Raw genomic sequence first — 16983 nt, forward strand, 5'->3', positions numbered from 1 at the left:
GTTTATTTGAGCTTAAGTAACAGCCACAGCCTAATGCCCAACCAAAGCAGCTGTTGTTCCTTTACCAGAAATGTTTTTAACCCCAAACTGATGTCCCTTTGCAGGCGTCTGCCAAGATCAAGTTGCATATTCATTCTCTCCTTTCAGTCCAATAAACCCATCCTGGATGTCCTGTACATAAGCTCCACCTCTCTTCACTGGGATCTATAAATTAGGCAGTGACGCAGTGACACAGCTGCTGCTTCACAGCACCTGAAACCTGGGTTCAATCCCGACCTCCGGTGCTGCCTGTGTGGAGTTTGCATGTATTCTCTGGTACCAAGTGGGTTACATTTCCAGGTTCTCTATAAATGCATTTCGATTAGCGGCGCCCTGGCAGATCCAAGACTGGGAAGTTTCGCAACTGAACGGAGAAAGTTGTACAAAACGAGAGACAAAAATGGTTCAAAATGTTCCAAATAAAAAGATTTTATTAAGACTCCAATGCAAGAATAAACCAAGTATTTAATCTGAGCCAAGCATTTTCACATAAAATTCAACCCGATAATGTCCCTGCTTTCTGCAAAAAACTGAAAATGCAACAAAAACGTGAAAGCCAGTTGGCCGTAACATCACCTCAGTGAAGGAGGCAACAGACACTCCAACACCATCTCATCACTCAAGCACGACCCTCCCTCCCACATAAGGTAAGAAATTTGGTTTCAACACACAAGGCCACAATTCTGGGTTCAGAGTAGTCTTTGGGATTTTATAATGCAGTGCAAAGTTATATTCATTTGTGCAAAAGCAACTACTTGTCAATGTTGCATCCCCTCCAACTTCAATATTTAGCATGCAACCAAGCCATCCACAAACATGCACCTGATATTGATACCAAGTGCTCGACTGTATCTCAGGTACACCTAGAGTTAATAGCCAGTGGGTGGTGAATCTGTGGTCATCATTGCCACAGGCGGCTGTGGGAGCCAAGTCATTGGGGTATCTTTAAAGCTGAGCGTGACAGATTCTCGTTTAGTAAGGCTTTCAAAGATTATGGGGAGAAGGCAGGAGAATGGTATTAAGAGGGAAAGATAGATCAGCCATGATTGAATGGCAGAGTAGACTGTTCAGATATTAGAGATAGGCTGATGGGCCTAACCCTGCTCCTATGACTTATGAAGGTGAATCTAAAAGGACTTTGTCCTGTAAAGGACAGAGTTAGACATACAGCAACGCTGGAAAGATCGAGTGTACTGGATGAATCAGTTGCTAGTTCTTCAGCAGATGATTTTTGGTGTGCATGATGTAGATTTTAAAACAAGCTCCAACCAACAGCAGGGGCAACTTGAAAGTGCATTACTGTGAGTATTATCAACATTATTCAAAATTGTGTTGAAGCTGAATCGAATGAACAAATATTAATTCACCCACGTATCCTGAAATTGCGGAATAAGTTGCAGAATTTCTACTGGTACTAGAAAACCCAATGCTTCAATGCGGTGCAGCTAGGACATGCGAATAATTTTTTTTTTTTAAATGAGTGAGGGTCGATATAATCGCCTCTCATCACTGCACCAGGATCTTAGCCAAAGCCTCATGCACAGGGCTCATGCCCACATGTTTTGGTCCCAAGCGAGGAACCAGCCAGTGAATGTTGGCGGCTCGTGTCCTTGTTTCACCGTAACAATGGGAGTCCCAGTGTCTCTTCCCGCTGGATCAGCTTCCAAGTATTTTGTTGCTGTAAAGAAAGCAAATGAAAGTAGTTATTTGGGAAGTCGATGCGAGCAACCGCATTCATTCAGTTTTACATTCATTGCTTTCCCCGTCTCTGATCATTGTTGGCACGGTGGCGCAGCGGTAGAGTTGCTGCCTTACAGCGCTGGAGACCCGGGATCGATCCCAACTACGGGTGCTGTCTGTACCGAATTTGTGCGTTCTCCCCGTGACCTACGTGGGTTTTCTCAGAGATCTTCGGTTTCCTCCCACACTCCAAAGAAGTACAGGTATGTAGGTAAATTGGCTTGGTGTATGTGTCAATTGCCCCAAGTGTGTGTAGGATAGTGTTAATGTGCACGAATCGCTGGTCGCTGCAGACTTCGATCACTTGGGTGGGTACATGGATAGGAAAGATTTATTTGCAATTTTGCTTTGAAGCCAGCCTTTGATATTTTTTTGCTTTGCTCCCAAAGTTCAGTTGGCACGAGAAAAATGATTTAATGAAAACCTGCAGTCGATTTTACAATGAGGTGATCCAACCGTGTCATTCTCTTGGTGAAGACCTGTAAGGGCCTGTCCCACTTGCATGCGACAGCATGCATTTGGCGCGACCAACTGGAAGCGGAGTTCGCGCTAAGTTTGCGCGTGACGTCATTTACGTCATGCTTACAAATCAGCTGGTCAGGAGGTGGGCCGACTGAATTTGGGAGTCGCACGGCGTCGGCGATGACATCATCACGCAATGCCACGTGCTAGGCGTACGCCGTCAAGACGCTGCGTACGCCTTCAAGACGTTGCGTATGATGTCAAGACGCTGCGTACGACCGAAATGCGCCTGCATGCATACGTGGGCCGACAGGCCGTTGGCGCGCGAAAATTTTGGTCGCTGCAAGAATTTCGGGGCCCCCGCGATGTCTGGACCACCCCCGCACAACTCCATACCTCTCCGTGCTTCTAAGTGGGACCGGCCCCGCGCAGCCATACGGTGCCCGTACGCCTCAAGCAACCACGAGGTCGCGTAATTTGCGAGCCAAGGTGGCGTAAGTGGGACAGGCCCTTAAGGATGTGTGAGAGAGGGGCTTCACAGCACGGGAAACATAGAAGCTTGTTGCCCAAACGTTTCACTCTGGAGAGAGCACACTGGCCTCGTGCAGATTCATGTACAGATCTTGGGCAACAGCAACTCCAACAAGTCTGGAAGCTGGAGAGAGTGCAGACAAGTTGGATGTTGCCAGGACTCAAGGGCCTGAGCTATGGGGAGAGGTTGGGCAAGCTAGGACTCTATTCCTTAGAGTGATCTTTTCGAGGCGCATAAAATCATGAATGGAATTGATAGAGTAAATGCACAGAGTCTTTTACTCAGGGTATGTGAATCAAGAACCAAAGAACATAGGTTGAGGGTGAGAGAAGCAAGATTTATTAGAAACCTGAGGGGCAACCTTTTCACTCAGATGATGATGGGTATAGGTAATGAGCTGCCAGAGATCGTTTAGTTTAGTTGAGTTGAGTTTAGTGTTTTGCAAGCTATCAAAACAGATCAGATATACCATATACAGATGCAATCAGTACAAACTCAAGTACCATAGGCAGAGCAAAGGGGAAGATACAGAGTGCAGACTGTAGTTCCCAGCAGAGTAGCGCATCAGTTTCATTGACAAAGTCTAATGTCCGCAATGGGGTTGGGGATAACACTAAAATAGGTTGTACCTTCAACAGTTACAGAGAGATTTTAATCAGCTGAGCAACTGGGCTGAGGAATGGCAAATGGAGTTTAATTTAGATGTGAGCGGTTGCATTTTGTGAAATGAAACCAGGGCAGGTCATTCATAGTGAACGGTGGGGACCTGAGGAGTGATGCAAAATAGAGGGACCTAGGTGTACTAATACATAACTTCCTGAAACTGGCATCACACGTTGGCAGGGTGGCGAAAAGGGCATTTGGCACACAGGCCTTCATCTGTACTGTCAACTGGCCAATCTGGATTTAGCACACAATGTTGGAGTAACTCAGTGGGAAAGGCAGATAAGGAATGGATGACATTTCAGGTCAAGATCCTCCTTCAGACTGAGAGTCAGGGGAAAGGGACAGACAGACAGAGAGAGGGAGACCGAGAGAGAGAGAGGAGAGAAAGAGATACAGACAGAGAGAGAGACAGTGAGAGACAGAGAGACAGAGAGGGACAGAGAGAGGCAGAGAGAGAGACAGAGAGAGAGACAGAGAGAGAGACAGAGAGAGAGACAGAGAGAGAGACAGAGAGAGAGACAGAGAGAGAGACAGAGAGAGAGACAGAGAGAGAGACAGAGAGAGAGACAGAGAGAGAGACAGAGAGAGAGACAGAGAGAGAGACAGAGAGAGAGAGTAACAGTATGAGAATGACATATTGGATTTCCCTCCCCAGCTACTCACCGCATGTCGTGGCTTCTGTCTTCTCCACGTCATTGGCTTCCTTGCCAAGCCAAAGAAAGATCTACAAAATTACAAACCACGATTTAAAAACGTACACCTCCTGACTCTCCAAGCAGCCTGAGCTACAGCCATTCAGGTAATGGAAATTTGCCCTTACCAAATTCATAAATCACTCGCCAAATCTTTTAAGATACAGAATAATTTGAAGCATAATAATTTATGTGAGAACATGTAAATAAATAATCACCCCCCACCCTCCCCCACTCTTGTTTTTTGACGAATGCACGGATGATGTGTCATCGTCATGGTGTCGGAACCAAAGTTTGCGTTGCTCGATGCCAGAGGGGACATCTCACGACAACGCACCGCAAGTTAAAACGAGCCCCCAACTTACTTGATCCCAGGCATCCAACAGCATCACATCATCGACTGCCAGATCGCTCTGAGTGAAGTCCCCTGGTACTTCCTCAATCTAAGTTTGGAAAAGTTAAACAGCGCTCATCAGTAAACAAGCGGGTTCATCTTTAGAAATGCAACGGGTTTTTGTTTCTGGCAGTGAATGCCACAATTCACAGGGCTTCAACTCACCCTAAACAGCCCAGATTTGTTGGAGCAGCCAAACAAGCGAATAGGGTGAGCGGCCACTTCACTCTGCAGCAATCTGGAGGTCTGGTATTCCTTCTTGCCACCTAGAGCCTTCCAGAAGTTATCTGCATTTTGGGAGGAAGCAAGAGAGTGAGTAGACAAGAGACAATAGACGCAAGAGGCCATTCGGCCCTTCGAGCCAGCACCGCCATTCAATGTGATCATGGCTGATCGTCCACAATCAGTACCCCGTTCCTGCCTTCTCCCCATATCCCCTGACTCCGCTATTTTTAAGAGCCCTATCTAGCTTTCTCTTGAAAGCATCCAGAGAACCGGCCTCCACCGCCCTCAGAGGCAGAGAATTCCACACACTCACCACTCTCTGTGAGAAAAAGTGTTTCCTCGTCTCCGTTCTAAATGGCTTAGTCCTTATTCTTAAACTGTGGCCCCTGGTTCTGGACTCCCCCAACCTAGGACTCCCCCAACCTCCTAGAGTAGTCGCCCTAGGATGGACCGTACAAATGGGCTCACTCCGCCTCCCAGTGTCCAAAACCTCTCTCCGACCCTTCACACCATTTATTCACACTCCCTGCATTCTGACCCTGCAGAAATTGCACCCCGGTGCCTGTAAGGAAATCACACTAGTTGCGAAGGAGGCAGACATAAAAACACTGGGAGAATCACGAGTTATGGGCAGTAAGTGAGCCGTTCTATCTTTCTTAAAGCTCAAAAAATGAAGGGGTACAACAAATGTAATAAGATGTATGTGGTGTGTATTACTGTAACTTATTGTACTTCTAATTTTAAAAAAAAAAAAATTTTAAAGAAAAAAAAAGGGGCAGCATGGATGAGTTGGGCAGAAGGGCCTGCTCCTGTGCTGTACTGCTTTATGACTCTAAGGTGTGTAGTAGTGATTCTGAAGCGCCTATGCCACACCAATGGCAATATATATTAGCAGGCGGGCAAGTAGCACACTAACACTGCATGGAAACAAGAGGGGGATTCAGTCTGAACGTGATGTACAAGGACAGTGGTCGTAAACTCCACATGTCTCCACCCGTTTATACTCCATCCTAGCGTTATATTTACAGTACAGCTGCTGTACATTACTCGAGGCGGAAGACATCACAAGGCTATGGGGTAAGAACAGGGGAATGGGATTAATTGGACTGCAGGCAGAGGTACATAGCTAGGCCAAGTGTCCAGTCGGCATTTTCATGCAACAAGGCCAAAATAACGGTATGAAGTGCTGGAGTAACCCAGTGGGTCAGGCAACATCTCTGGAGGACACGGATAGATGACGTTTCACGTTGGGACCCTTCTTCAACCATTTGGCCCATCAGGTTTACTTTCAACATACTTTACCCAAAGTCAATACTTCACCAGATACCATTTATCCACCCATCCATTCATAAGTCCATAAGACATTGGTGCAGATTTAGGCCATGGAGTCTAGTCTGCCACTTGATCTATTTTCCCCACCCAACCACATTCTCCAGCCTTTCTTCCTGTACCCTTACTAACCAAGAACCCATCAACCTCCACTTAAAAAATACCCAATGCCTTGGCCTCCACTGCCTTTCTCCCTGCTGCCCAGGTTCTGCCACTGACAATACAATACAATACAATATTTATTACATGTCATTTGAACCTCAGTGAGGCTCAAACGAAACTCCGTTCTTACAGCCATACAAACAAAGACAATTCCTACAAGAAATACAAACAATTCAATTTACACAAACATCCATCACAGTGAATCTCCTCACAGTGAATTCTCTCCCCCGCACCATTTCTCTCCCGATGTCGAAGCCCCAGGCGGGCGATGGTAAGTCCCACGGCCATCAATTACTCTTTGGAAATGTGGTCCCACACTCCAACTACACCCACATTAATAAAAAGTTCCAGATAAAGTAATTCTTTGATTTAAAAAGAATTGAAGAGGTCACCTGTTTCTTTGCCTTCTTTGATCTCCGTTGGCTTGCCCCCCAGAACGCTGACCACGTACTTGGCGGTCTTCAGTTCAGCATCACTAGCACCCACGCCTTTCCAGATGTAGGTCTCCTTTGGGGTCTTCAGCACAAAGGTATCGTTGCTGTTCAGGGACTGGGCGCTGCTGATCACCTGGACACCACACAAAGTGTAGACGAGTAAACACCATTCATCAGCAATCCAATAACTTCCCTTTTCTCCAAATGAAGACATCAACCTTCTTAAATAGATCGAAACATTCGCATATTTCTTCATGTTCATAAATGAAAGGAGCAATGTCCCGGAAACCACACAAGCACAACGCATATGCCACCTTGTGAACCCTGACTCTGGACTTAGTTATTCCCCTGTCCCACTTAGGAAACCTGAACGGAAACCTCTGGAGACTTTGAGCCCCACCCAAGGTTTGCGTGCGGTTCCCGGAGATTTTTGTCAGTCTCCCTAATGGTCGAAAGCGGTTTCCGCTTCTTCAAGCAATTATTTCAAAAAATTCTACCTGCAACCTCCGGCAACCACCTTCAACTAGCATCGCAACCGGCTTCGACTAAAAAATTACCGATTTTTAAAACGGCAACCTATTTTCAGTCGCGGCCGGTTTTGAATTTTTTGAAATAATCGTCGGAACATAGAAGAAACGGAAACCACGCTCGACCATTAGAGAGACGGACAAAAACCTCCGGGAACCGCACGGAAACCTTGGGTGGGGCGCAAAGTCTCCAGAGGTTTCCGTTCAGGTTTCCTAAGTGGGACAGGGGCATAAAAAGGTGTACTGCACTGGCCTTTACATTTTTCACAAGTTCATAAGTTCTCGGAGTAGAATTAGGCCATTCGGGCCCATCAAGTCTACTCCGCCATTCAATCTTGGCTGATCTATCTTTCCCTCTGAATCCCATTCTCCTGCCTTCTCCCCGTCACCCGTATTAATCAAGAATCTATCTATATCTGCCTTAAAAATATCCATTGGCCTCCGCTGCCTTCTGTGGCAAAGAATTCCACGAATTCACCACCCGACATCGAAGGAGGCCCATTGGATATACCCTGAATCTTAGACATAGAAACATAGAAAATAGGTGCAGGAGTAGGCCATTCGGCCCTTCGAGCCTGCACCGCCATTCAATATGATCATGGCTGATCATCCAACTCAGTATCCTGTACCTGCCTTCTCTCCATACCCCCTGATCCCTTTAGCCACAAGGGCCACATCTAACTCCCTCTTAAATATAGCCAATGAACTGGCCTCAACTACCTTCTGTGGCAGAGAATTCCAGAGACTCACCACTCTGTGAAAAATGTTTTCCTCATCTCGGTCATTCCCTTCAGTCCTATTCTCTCACTTAGTTGCATGGGACTGCAAAGTGGCAGACGCCGCAGCGGTAGACTGCACTGCTGGAGCTGCAGCATGGCATGCATCATACACGTTGTCACCATCTGGATCCAGGGCCATTGGCCCTCGCCAGTGTCTGTTTGGTTTCGGGGATAGGTGGTCTCACCACCACAGACCCAGCAGGGTTTGATTGCTGGCCTGAGCAGCCTGAATGAGGGGTAGCATCCGTTCAGAAGGCAGCAAGCTGCCAGAAGGTTTGTTGCCTCACCTGCTTTCTGCCAGTTCTGACAGCAAGCAACTCAACCTCACCTGCCAACCTCATTGGATCGGCAACCTGCGGCTGGAGTGCCTGTCCCAAGGGAGTTGACTGGTTGGCACTCACCATGCAATGTCACCAGCCAACCCCCAAACACACCAGCCACAGGCTGCCAATCCAATGCAGGGCACAACAAGTGTTGTGGAGACACAAGGAACTTGGAATTCTGAGCAGGGTCCAAAGGAGAATCGCAACCCGATGCATCTCCTGTCCGTTCCCTCCACACACCTGCTGCCTGACCCGCCGAGTTCTTCCAGTGCTGGAGAAGGGTCTCGACCCGAAACGTCACCCACTCATTCTCTCCAGAGATGCTGCCTGTCTCATCCATCCTCCAGATGCTGCCTGTATCCATCCTCCAGTACTTTTGTTGTTTGCCGAACGAGTGCTATTCTACCAGACCTCCAACATGTCAGTCATTCTCTCTCCCTCCCTCCCTCCCTGCCCCAACCATCAGTTCAAAACCAGCAAACACCAGCTATACCATAATTTACTGCAGACTTACAGCGGCTGTGGCATTTTATTTCTGTCGAATCATTCTTACTTCCTTCAGACATTCGACACTGTACAGACCATTAGGGGACAGCGAATATCTCATTGTTGGGGAGAGGGTACAAACGTTTGAAAGCACATCAGCACCAGAATCAGGAGCAGCTTATTCTGAAGAAGGGTCTCGATCCAAAACGTCACCCATTCCTTCGCTCCTGAGATGCTGCCTGTCCCGCTGAGTTACTCCAGCATTGTGTGTCTACCTTCGGTTTAAACCAGCATCTGCAGTTCCTTCCTACACAGCTTATTCCCTGCTGTTTGCAGACTACTGGATTGTCCCCACATAAGCTAGTGTAGTCCTGATCTTCCAAGCTACCACAGTGCAGACACTGGGCATTTCTGTTGGAACTGTAAAGGGCCTGTCCCACGAGCATGCGACTCCATGCGGCAAGCACGACCAAACCAGAAGCGGGGACCGCGCGGAGGTCGAGTGAGTGACATGAAGTCCGCGGGAAGTTCGCGCGTGACGTACGCCGTCGAGGCGGCTGCGGGCCGGCAGGCCGTTGCCGCGCGGAATTTGTGAGTCCCGTGCGATGTCGGGGCCAGCTCCGCACAACTCCATACGGCTCCGGCGATCAAAGTGGGATCGGTCCCGCGAGGTCGTACGGCTCAAGCGACCACGTTAGGTCGCGCTTGCCACATGGAGTCGCATGCTCGTGGGACAGGCCCTTTATGCTAGAATGGTGTTACGCTATGATCTGCACGCTGGTATTTTTCTCTGCACAACCCATTGGAATTGTCCACGGTTTAACTGTGCTCATGATTTGATGGGACAGATAGTCACACCACCATAGATCCAGTAGGGTTTGATTGCTATTCTGAACAGCCGGGGGCTGCATCGGTTGAGAAGGCAGCAAGCTGCCAGGTTTGTTGCCTCACCACCTTTGCCAGCAACCCAACCTCACCTGCCAACTGGGAAGATCACAGTGGGTGTCAACCAGTCAACCCCCTTTGGACAAGCAAACCAGCTGCAGGCTGCCAATCCAAGGCAGGGCACAACAAGTGTATCTCTGGACACGTGACAATATTTAAACCGACAGCAAATACCAGTAATAGACACAAAAAGCTGGAGTAACTCAGCGGGACGGGCAGCATCTCTGGAGAGAAGAAACGGGTGACGTTTCGGGTCGAGACCCTTCTTCAGACTCAAGGGTCTTTGGTTGAAACCAGCAGCTGCAGTTCCTTCCCACAGCAATGCCAGGAAGTCGTTCTTTTGGCTTCACTTACCTCGACAGCTCTGGTAGCCCCTGTTGAGCTAATCCTGATGTGGAAAAGCCGAATGTCCGCAGCGGCGGTCTGAGCTCCCTTCCTGGATGTTCCTCCAAGGTGCACAATTAGCGGTTTCTCTTTAAACAGGCTCATCAGATGAGGAGGCTCCTGACCCTGGCTCACCCGCACCTACAAGAGACAGAGCAAGCCCTTTCCAGTCACGATAAAAATAGTTTCAGTTGCCAGTTACAGGTTTGTAGGTCGATTGGCTTGGTGTATGTGTAAATTGCCCCTAGTGTGTGTGTGTGTGAGGATAGTGTTAGTATGCGGGGATCGCTGGTCGGTGCGGACTTGGTGGGCCGAAGGGCCTGTTTTCACACTCTATCTCTAAAAACTAAACTAAGGGAAAAAAGCTAAAAGAAGCAAAGAGACATTGTCAGTGAGAAGGAACTTGATTGATCTTTCCCCGGATGTATTGTTGCACAGCTCCATGGCACCGAGCAGAGGAGTCATGTCATACAGCATGGAAAATTCAACCTAACCTGCCCATGCCAACCAAAGCTCCACATCTACACTAGTAGGGCAAATGGGACTCGCTTAGATACCTTGGTCGGCATGGACGAGTTGGGGTGAAGGGCCTGTTTCCGTGCTATCCCCCCTCTATAAATCCATAAATGAACGCAGAAGTGCCGCACGGTGGCACGATAGTAGAGTTGCTGCCTTACAGCGCTTACGGCTCCAGAGACCCGGGTTGGATCCCGACTACGGGTGCCGTCCGGACGGGGTTTGTACGGTCTCCCCGTGACCACATTGCTTTCCTCCAAGATATTCGCTTTCCTCCCACACTCCAAAGACGTACATGTTTGTAGTTTAATTGGCTCGCTACAAGTGTAAATTGTCCCTAGCGTAAGGTAGTGGTGGTTGTGCGGGGATCGGTGGTCGGCGCAGACTCAGTCGGCCGAAGGGCCTGTTTCCGTGCAGTATCTCTAAATCAAACTGAACCGAACAGTGCAGGAAGCGATTGCTTGAAACAATAAGGGTCAATGTGTACCTGGACGGGCAAATCGTTCATTTCTTGGTCAAGGGCAACTGTGAGGATGGCCGATGTTCCCAGCTCGTCTTGTGTGGCTTTGGTGCCTTGCCTTCGAAAGTAAACAAACAATGCATTATTTTTTTTTAATATAATCCTTGCTTGCTTTTCAGTGGTCGTTCTGGCTGCCAGACCAATGTTGCTTTTTTTTTAAATGTAGGTGAGAGGAGGCTTACCAAGTGTAAATGACCTGCTGCTGTTTACTACCCAATTTGTAGGAGTACAGGATAATGTAGCAGTCTCCACCATAGAACTGTCCATAGGATTTAGAGTCAACTTGCACTTTCGCGCCCCCCTCAATCCGCCAGATCTGCAGGGAGACATTGGAAGACAGGCTCATCCACCATTCACAACCTTGCAAGTGGAGACGCTGGAATTGTGCACTGATAGCTAGTGGCTCGTTACCTTGACATTGCCCGACCCATCGTCCACCATGTTGTGTTGAGCCGCCATGGCTGGGGTCTTGTGAAGTGCTTTGACATCGAAGGGAACGTACTCGATTTTGGCAACAGTGCCAATGGTATATACCTTTCCGAGGCCTTCAGTTTGGCCAACAGTCTTCCAGTCCGAAAAGAACTGAGTGAACATTGGCGACTCGCCATTTTCTGCAAATATTTGAGTCTGTAAAATGAGGCAAGAATTACGTTTCTGTCCTTCCCACACCGATCCAATCAACACCAAATAAAACGACACAAACAAGTGACTCTTCCACTGGGACAGATGAGGTGCATCAGGTATTTACAGCTTTGTCCTCCCACACCCTGCAGAGCAGTGTTTGGAGCTGACCATCCCAAGGGCAGAATCATTGCTGCCCCTATCATTCACACACATCACAGTAGAGATGTGGGTTATACTGGTGACCTTCAACTCAAGGGAGACAAAGAGCACACAGGGAAGGACAATGTTGAACTCTAACTCTCTCCAATATTGAATCAGGTCCCGAGTTATAAATGGAAACAGAAAAATAGGTGCAGGAGTAGGCCATTCGGCCCTTCGAGTCAGCATTGCCATTCAATATGATCATGGCTAATCATCTAAGATCAGTACCCCGTTCCTGCTTTTTCCCTGGATTCCTTTAGCTAAATCTAACTCTCCACTGCCTTCTGTGGCAGAGAATTCCACAGATTCACAACTCTATGGGTGAAAACATTTTTCTCATCTCAGTCCTAAATGGCCTACTCCTTATTTTTATACTGTGTCCCCTGGTTCTGGGCTCCCCAACATCGGGAACATTTTTCCTGCATCTAGCCCGATGTTTATATGTTTTATATGTTTCTAGAAGATTCCCTCGCATCCTTCTAAATTCCAGTGAATATAACCCCAATCGACTCATTCTTTCATCATATGTCAGTCCCGCCATCCTGGTGAACCTATGCTGTACTCCCTCAATAGCCATACTATCCTTCCTCAAATTAGGAGACCAAAACTGCACACAATATTCCAGGTGCGGTCTCACCAGGGCCCTGTACAACTGCAGTAGGACCTCCTTGCTCCTAAACTCAAATCCTCTCGCGATGATGGAGGTTGATCGAGAAGAAGATACTCGTGCAACTCCTTGCACTGCGGTGGCATGGGCTGCCTCAAGCAAAGCTCGAGACCCCAAACGCCGCCATTCCCTCTCTCCAGAGATACAGACTCACCCGCTGTTACTCCAGCATTTTGTGTCTACAGTCTCGAAGTTGGGCAGCTTTATAAAATCATTGAAAGATACAGCGTGGTAACAGGCCCTACGGCCCACCGAATCCAGGCCAACCATCGGTCCCATTCAGATCAATTCTATTTTATCATCATCCAGTCGCCCCCCCCCCCCCCACACACACACCACGGGCAATTTACAATGGCAATTAATCTAAACTTAATGGTTCCGTCACTGGGCTAATATGGCCATCGCAAGAACTACATGTCTGAACACACCATGGAAGCAATGCAACATACAGTTCCTATGAGGTCTGCATACCTGCTCAATGTCAAAACCTCTGGAAGAATGCAATCAGTAAGCAGGCAAAAGTTCACGTGCGGTCTGATATCGTGCTCACTGACTCACACGTCCCACCAGATAACCACGGTTTTATGGAAATGGAGCACTTCAGTTTCCAATGAAAGAGGAATTGTGCCCATGCAGATTTCCAATGCAAGTAGAAATGGGAAACTGGACTGAAACCGATGGCCACAACAATTCCAGCACAAAGAAGTGAGACTGCAAGATTCAACTTGGAAGTCACCAGATTTTAGATATAATGCATGGCCTCGACATGGGAGAGGACAGATTTGCCCCACCCTCTACCCACCCAAGTAATCTAAACCAGCAATGGCTGCATGAAGCCTGTCCATCTCGAATCGTTTGAAGGTTCACAAGTCGAATTTTCCAAGGGGTTCTCTTGATCACCCACCATCAGGCAACTAAATCATCTTATCACAACTAGAGAGCAGTCCTGAACTACTATCTACCTCATTGGTGACCCTTGGACAATCTTTGATCGGACTTTACCTTGCACTAAACGTTATTCCCTGATCTGGTATCTGTATACTGTAAATGGCTCAATTGTAATCATGTATTGTCTTTCCACTGACTTGTCACTGTACCTCGGTACACGTGACAACAAACTAAACTGAAACTTTGGTAGAAAATGGCACAGAAACCCTGAGGGAGTGATGGGAGGAAGAGCTCGCAAACGTTGCTATTACTTTCCCAGTCATTTCCACAGCATCACCACGGGGCTAAAGCAGATGAGCAGGGAAATCGTGCAAGGAAACTCCTCCATCAATAATGCAGCACAGTGCTGCACCGCTGGTGTAGCCACCTCCCGCCTCACAGGTCGAGACCCTGATTCAATCCTGACCTCGGGTGCTGTCTGTGTGTGGAGTTTGCACGTTCTCCCTGTGGCTGCGTGGGTTTCCTCCCGGGGCTCCGATTTATGACAATAGACAATAGGTGCAGGAGCAGGCCATTTGGCCCTTCGAGCCAGCACCGCCATTCAATGTGATCATGGCTGATCATCCCCAATCAGTACCTCGTTCGTTCCTGCCTTCTCCCCATATCCCCCGACTCCGCTATTTTTAAGAGCCCTCTCTCTTGAAAGCATCCAGAGAACCTGCCTTCACCGCCCTCTGTTGATGGAGGAGTTTCCTTGCAAGTTTTCCCTGCTCATCTGCCTTAGCCCCGTGGTGATGCTGTGGAAATGACTGGGAAAGTAATAGCAACGTTTGCAAGCTTTTCCTTCCCTCACTCCCTCAGGATTCACCACTCTCTGTGAGAAAAAGTGTTTCCTCGTCTCTGTTCTAAATGGCTTACTCCTTATTCTTAAACTGTGGCCCCTGGTTCTGGACTCCCCCAACATCAGGAACATGTTTCCTGCCTCTAGTGTGTCCAAGCCCTTAACAATCTTATATGTTTCAATGAGATTCCCTCTCATCCTTCTAAACTCCAGAGTGTACAGGCCCAGCTGCTCCATTCTCTCAGCATATGACAGTCCCGCCATCCCGGGAATTAACCTTGTAAACCTACGCTGCACTCCCTCAATAGCAAGAATGTCCTTCCTCAAATTAGGGGACCAAAACTGCACACAATGCAAAACACACACACACAACACAAATTTCTTCCCACATCTCAAATATGCGTGGGTCCAAAGATCAATTAGCCACTGTAGATTTCCCCTCGTGTGTAGGGAGTGGATGCGGAAGTGGGATAAAATAGAACTAATGCGAATGGATGATTGATGGTCAGCATGGACTTGGTGGGTCGATGGGCCTGTTTCCAAGGTATATCTTTCAATCAGTTTAATCAATTGTTATTGTCCTGTTAGGCATGCAAATAAGGGAAAATGTCATTTATAAAAATTGTGCTGATTTTCTAATCAAATGTGTGTTTTTTCAAAAATTGAATTGGAGTCACTGATGTCCATCTAAAGCCACAGAAATATGATCAAAAACTAGTTGAGACAAGGGGCGGCACAGTAGCGCAGCGGTAGAGTTGCCGCATTACAGCGCCAGAGACCCGGGTTCGATCCTGACTACGGGTGCTGTCTGTACGGAGTTTGTACATTCTCCCCGTGATCAGAGGGTTTTCTCTGAGTGCTCCAGGTTCCTCCCACACTCCAAAGATGCACAGGTTTATAGATTGATTGGCTTTGGTAAATTGTCTCTAGTGTGTAGGATCGAACTAGTGTTTGGGCGATTGCCGGTTGGCAAGGATTCTGTGGCCCAAGGGCCTGTCTCCACGCTGTATCATTTTGTTTGAAATGATACGCCAACAATTCTCTTGCAATTCATAAGTGGCTTGTTGTTGATTTGGCACCAGACATGCGCGGGTACATTTCCATGCCCTCTGCTACCCGTTTGTAGCCCCTTCATGGTGACTAGTGAAATGCTGGAAGGTTGCCATTTACCTTTACATCTTTGGAATAATTGTATGTGTTTATGAAGAATTCGCACGTTGTAAATCCATACTTCCTTTCAGACTTGCTGGCACCTTTTCCTGAAGAGATAATAATAAATATTTGTTTCAAAACTTTGGTCATTCAATCCGACAGAGGCGGTAATTAACGCTATCAGACGTCTTAGTCTAGACGTGTGCAATCTTGCACCAGTGAGGACCAGCACAACGCAACGCATCCCTCCAACATCGCTTGCTCAAGCATGAGCCAAAGAAGTCAAAAAGGAACCTCCACATATTTTGCACGAACAGATCAGAATTAACTCAGTGAAAATGAATGCAAGTTAAAGTTACTTTTGCTGCATCTTGTTAGACATTGCACATCTTATAACCAGAGAAGGAACAAATAGCTGGAGGGACAAGAACAAGAGGACATAGGTTTAAGGGTTAGGGGAGAAAAAATATTTTGGGAACCTGAGGTGCAACTTTTTTTTTAAAACACACAAAGGTCGGGAGATTTATGGAACGAGCTGCTGGAGGAGGTAGTTGAGGCAGGTATTGGGGAAGTCCAGAACAAGGGGTCACAGTTTAAGGATAAAGGGGAAATCTTTTAGGACCGAGATGAGAAAATCATTTTTTACACAGAGAGTGGTGAATCTGTGGAATTTTCTGCCACAGAAGGTAGTTGAGGCCAGTTCATTGGCTATATTTAAGAGGGAGTTAGATGTGGCCCTTGTGGCTAAAGGGATCAGGGGGTATGGAGAGAATGCAGGTACGGGATACTGAGTTGGATGATCAGCCATGATCATATTGAATGGCGGTGCAGGCTCGAAGGGCCGGATGGCCTACTCCTGCACCTATTTTCTATGTATCTATGTATTATTACAATGTTTAAAAAGCATTTGGATAAGTACATGGATAGGATAGGTTTAGAGCAGGGGTTCTCAACCTTTTTCGTCCCGTTTACCCCTGGCAACTTTTCGAAAGTAAATTTACCCCCACCCTGTTTTGTTCAGTAATTTGAGTTTACGCTTCTACCCTAATAAAGCAGTCGACAAAGGGGACATTTAAAAAATACTGTTTTTATCATTATTATTTTGTTCAAATAGCAATAATAATAGCACTTAACAAAGTTATTTAACTTAATTATGAGCAACTAATGATGAACAGATACTGATACGCCAGGACCAAACACAGTTCAGTCAATGAGAACACATCAATCCAGAATCAACAAATTTACCTCCTGGGTAGGTGAAATTTACCCCCTGGTTAGGAACCCTTGGTTGAGAGGGATATGGGCCAAATACAAGCAGGTGGGACTAGTGTAGACGTTGGTCAGCGCGGACAAGTTGGACAGAAGAGTTTGTTTCCGCGCTGTGTGACTCTATGACTCTAACTAGGTGACCGCTCCTCATCCTCAGTGTTTAACCATAGTATCAGTTTACACTGG

General features: G+C 47.3%; 1 protein-coding gene across 1 annotated transcript in view; it reads right to left on the bottom strand.

Moving 5' to 3' along the window:
* Window positions 1-452: 452 nt before the first annotated feature.
* The window catches only part of LOC116977985 (adseverin-like), a 31241-nt gene continuing 14710 nt past the window's right edge, over window positions 453-16983 (bottom strand). The window contains 11 exon segments of the mRNA XM_033028933.1: window positions 453-1592; window positions 1595-1717; window positions 4103-4163; window positions 4497-4574; window positions 4691-4812; window positions 6634-6808; window positions 10090-10260; window positions 11123-11213; window positions 11338-11471; window positions 11567-11782; window positions 15547-15635. Of these exon segments, the coding sequence (XP_032884824.1) occupies window positions 1546-1592; window positions 1595-1717; window positions 4103-4163; window positions 4497-4574; window positions 4691-4812; window positions 6634-6808; window positions 10090-10260; window positions 11123-11213; window positions 11338-11471; window positions 11567-11782; window positions 15547-15635 (1307 nt within the window). The 3' untranslated portion in view covers window positions 453-1545.

Source organism: Amblyraja radiata, chromosome 10 (genome assembly GCF_010909765.2).
Source record: "Amblyraja radiata isolate CabotCenter1 chromosome 10, sAmbRad1.1.pri, whole genome shotgun sequence".
Lineage (NCBI taxonomy): Eukaryota > Metazoa > Chordata > Chondrichthyes > Rajiformes > Rajidae > Amblyraja > Amblyraja radiata.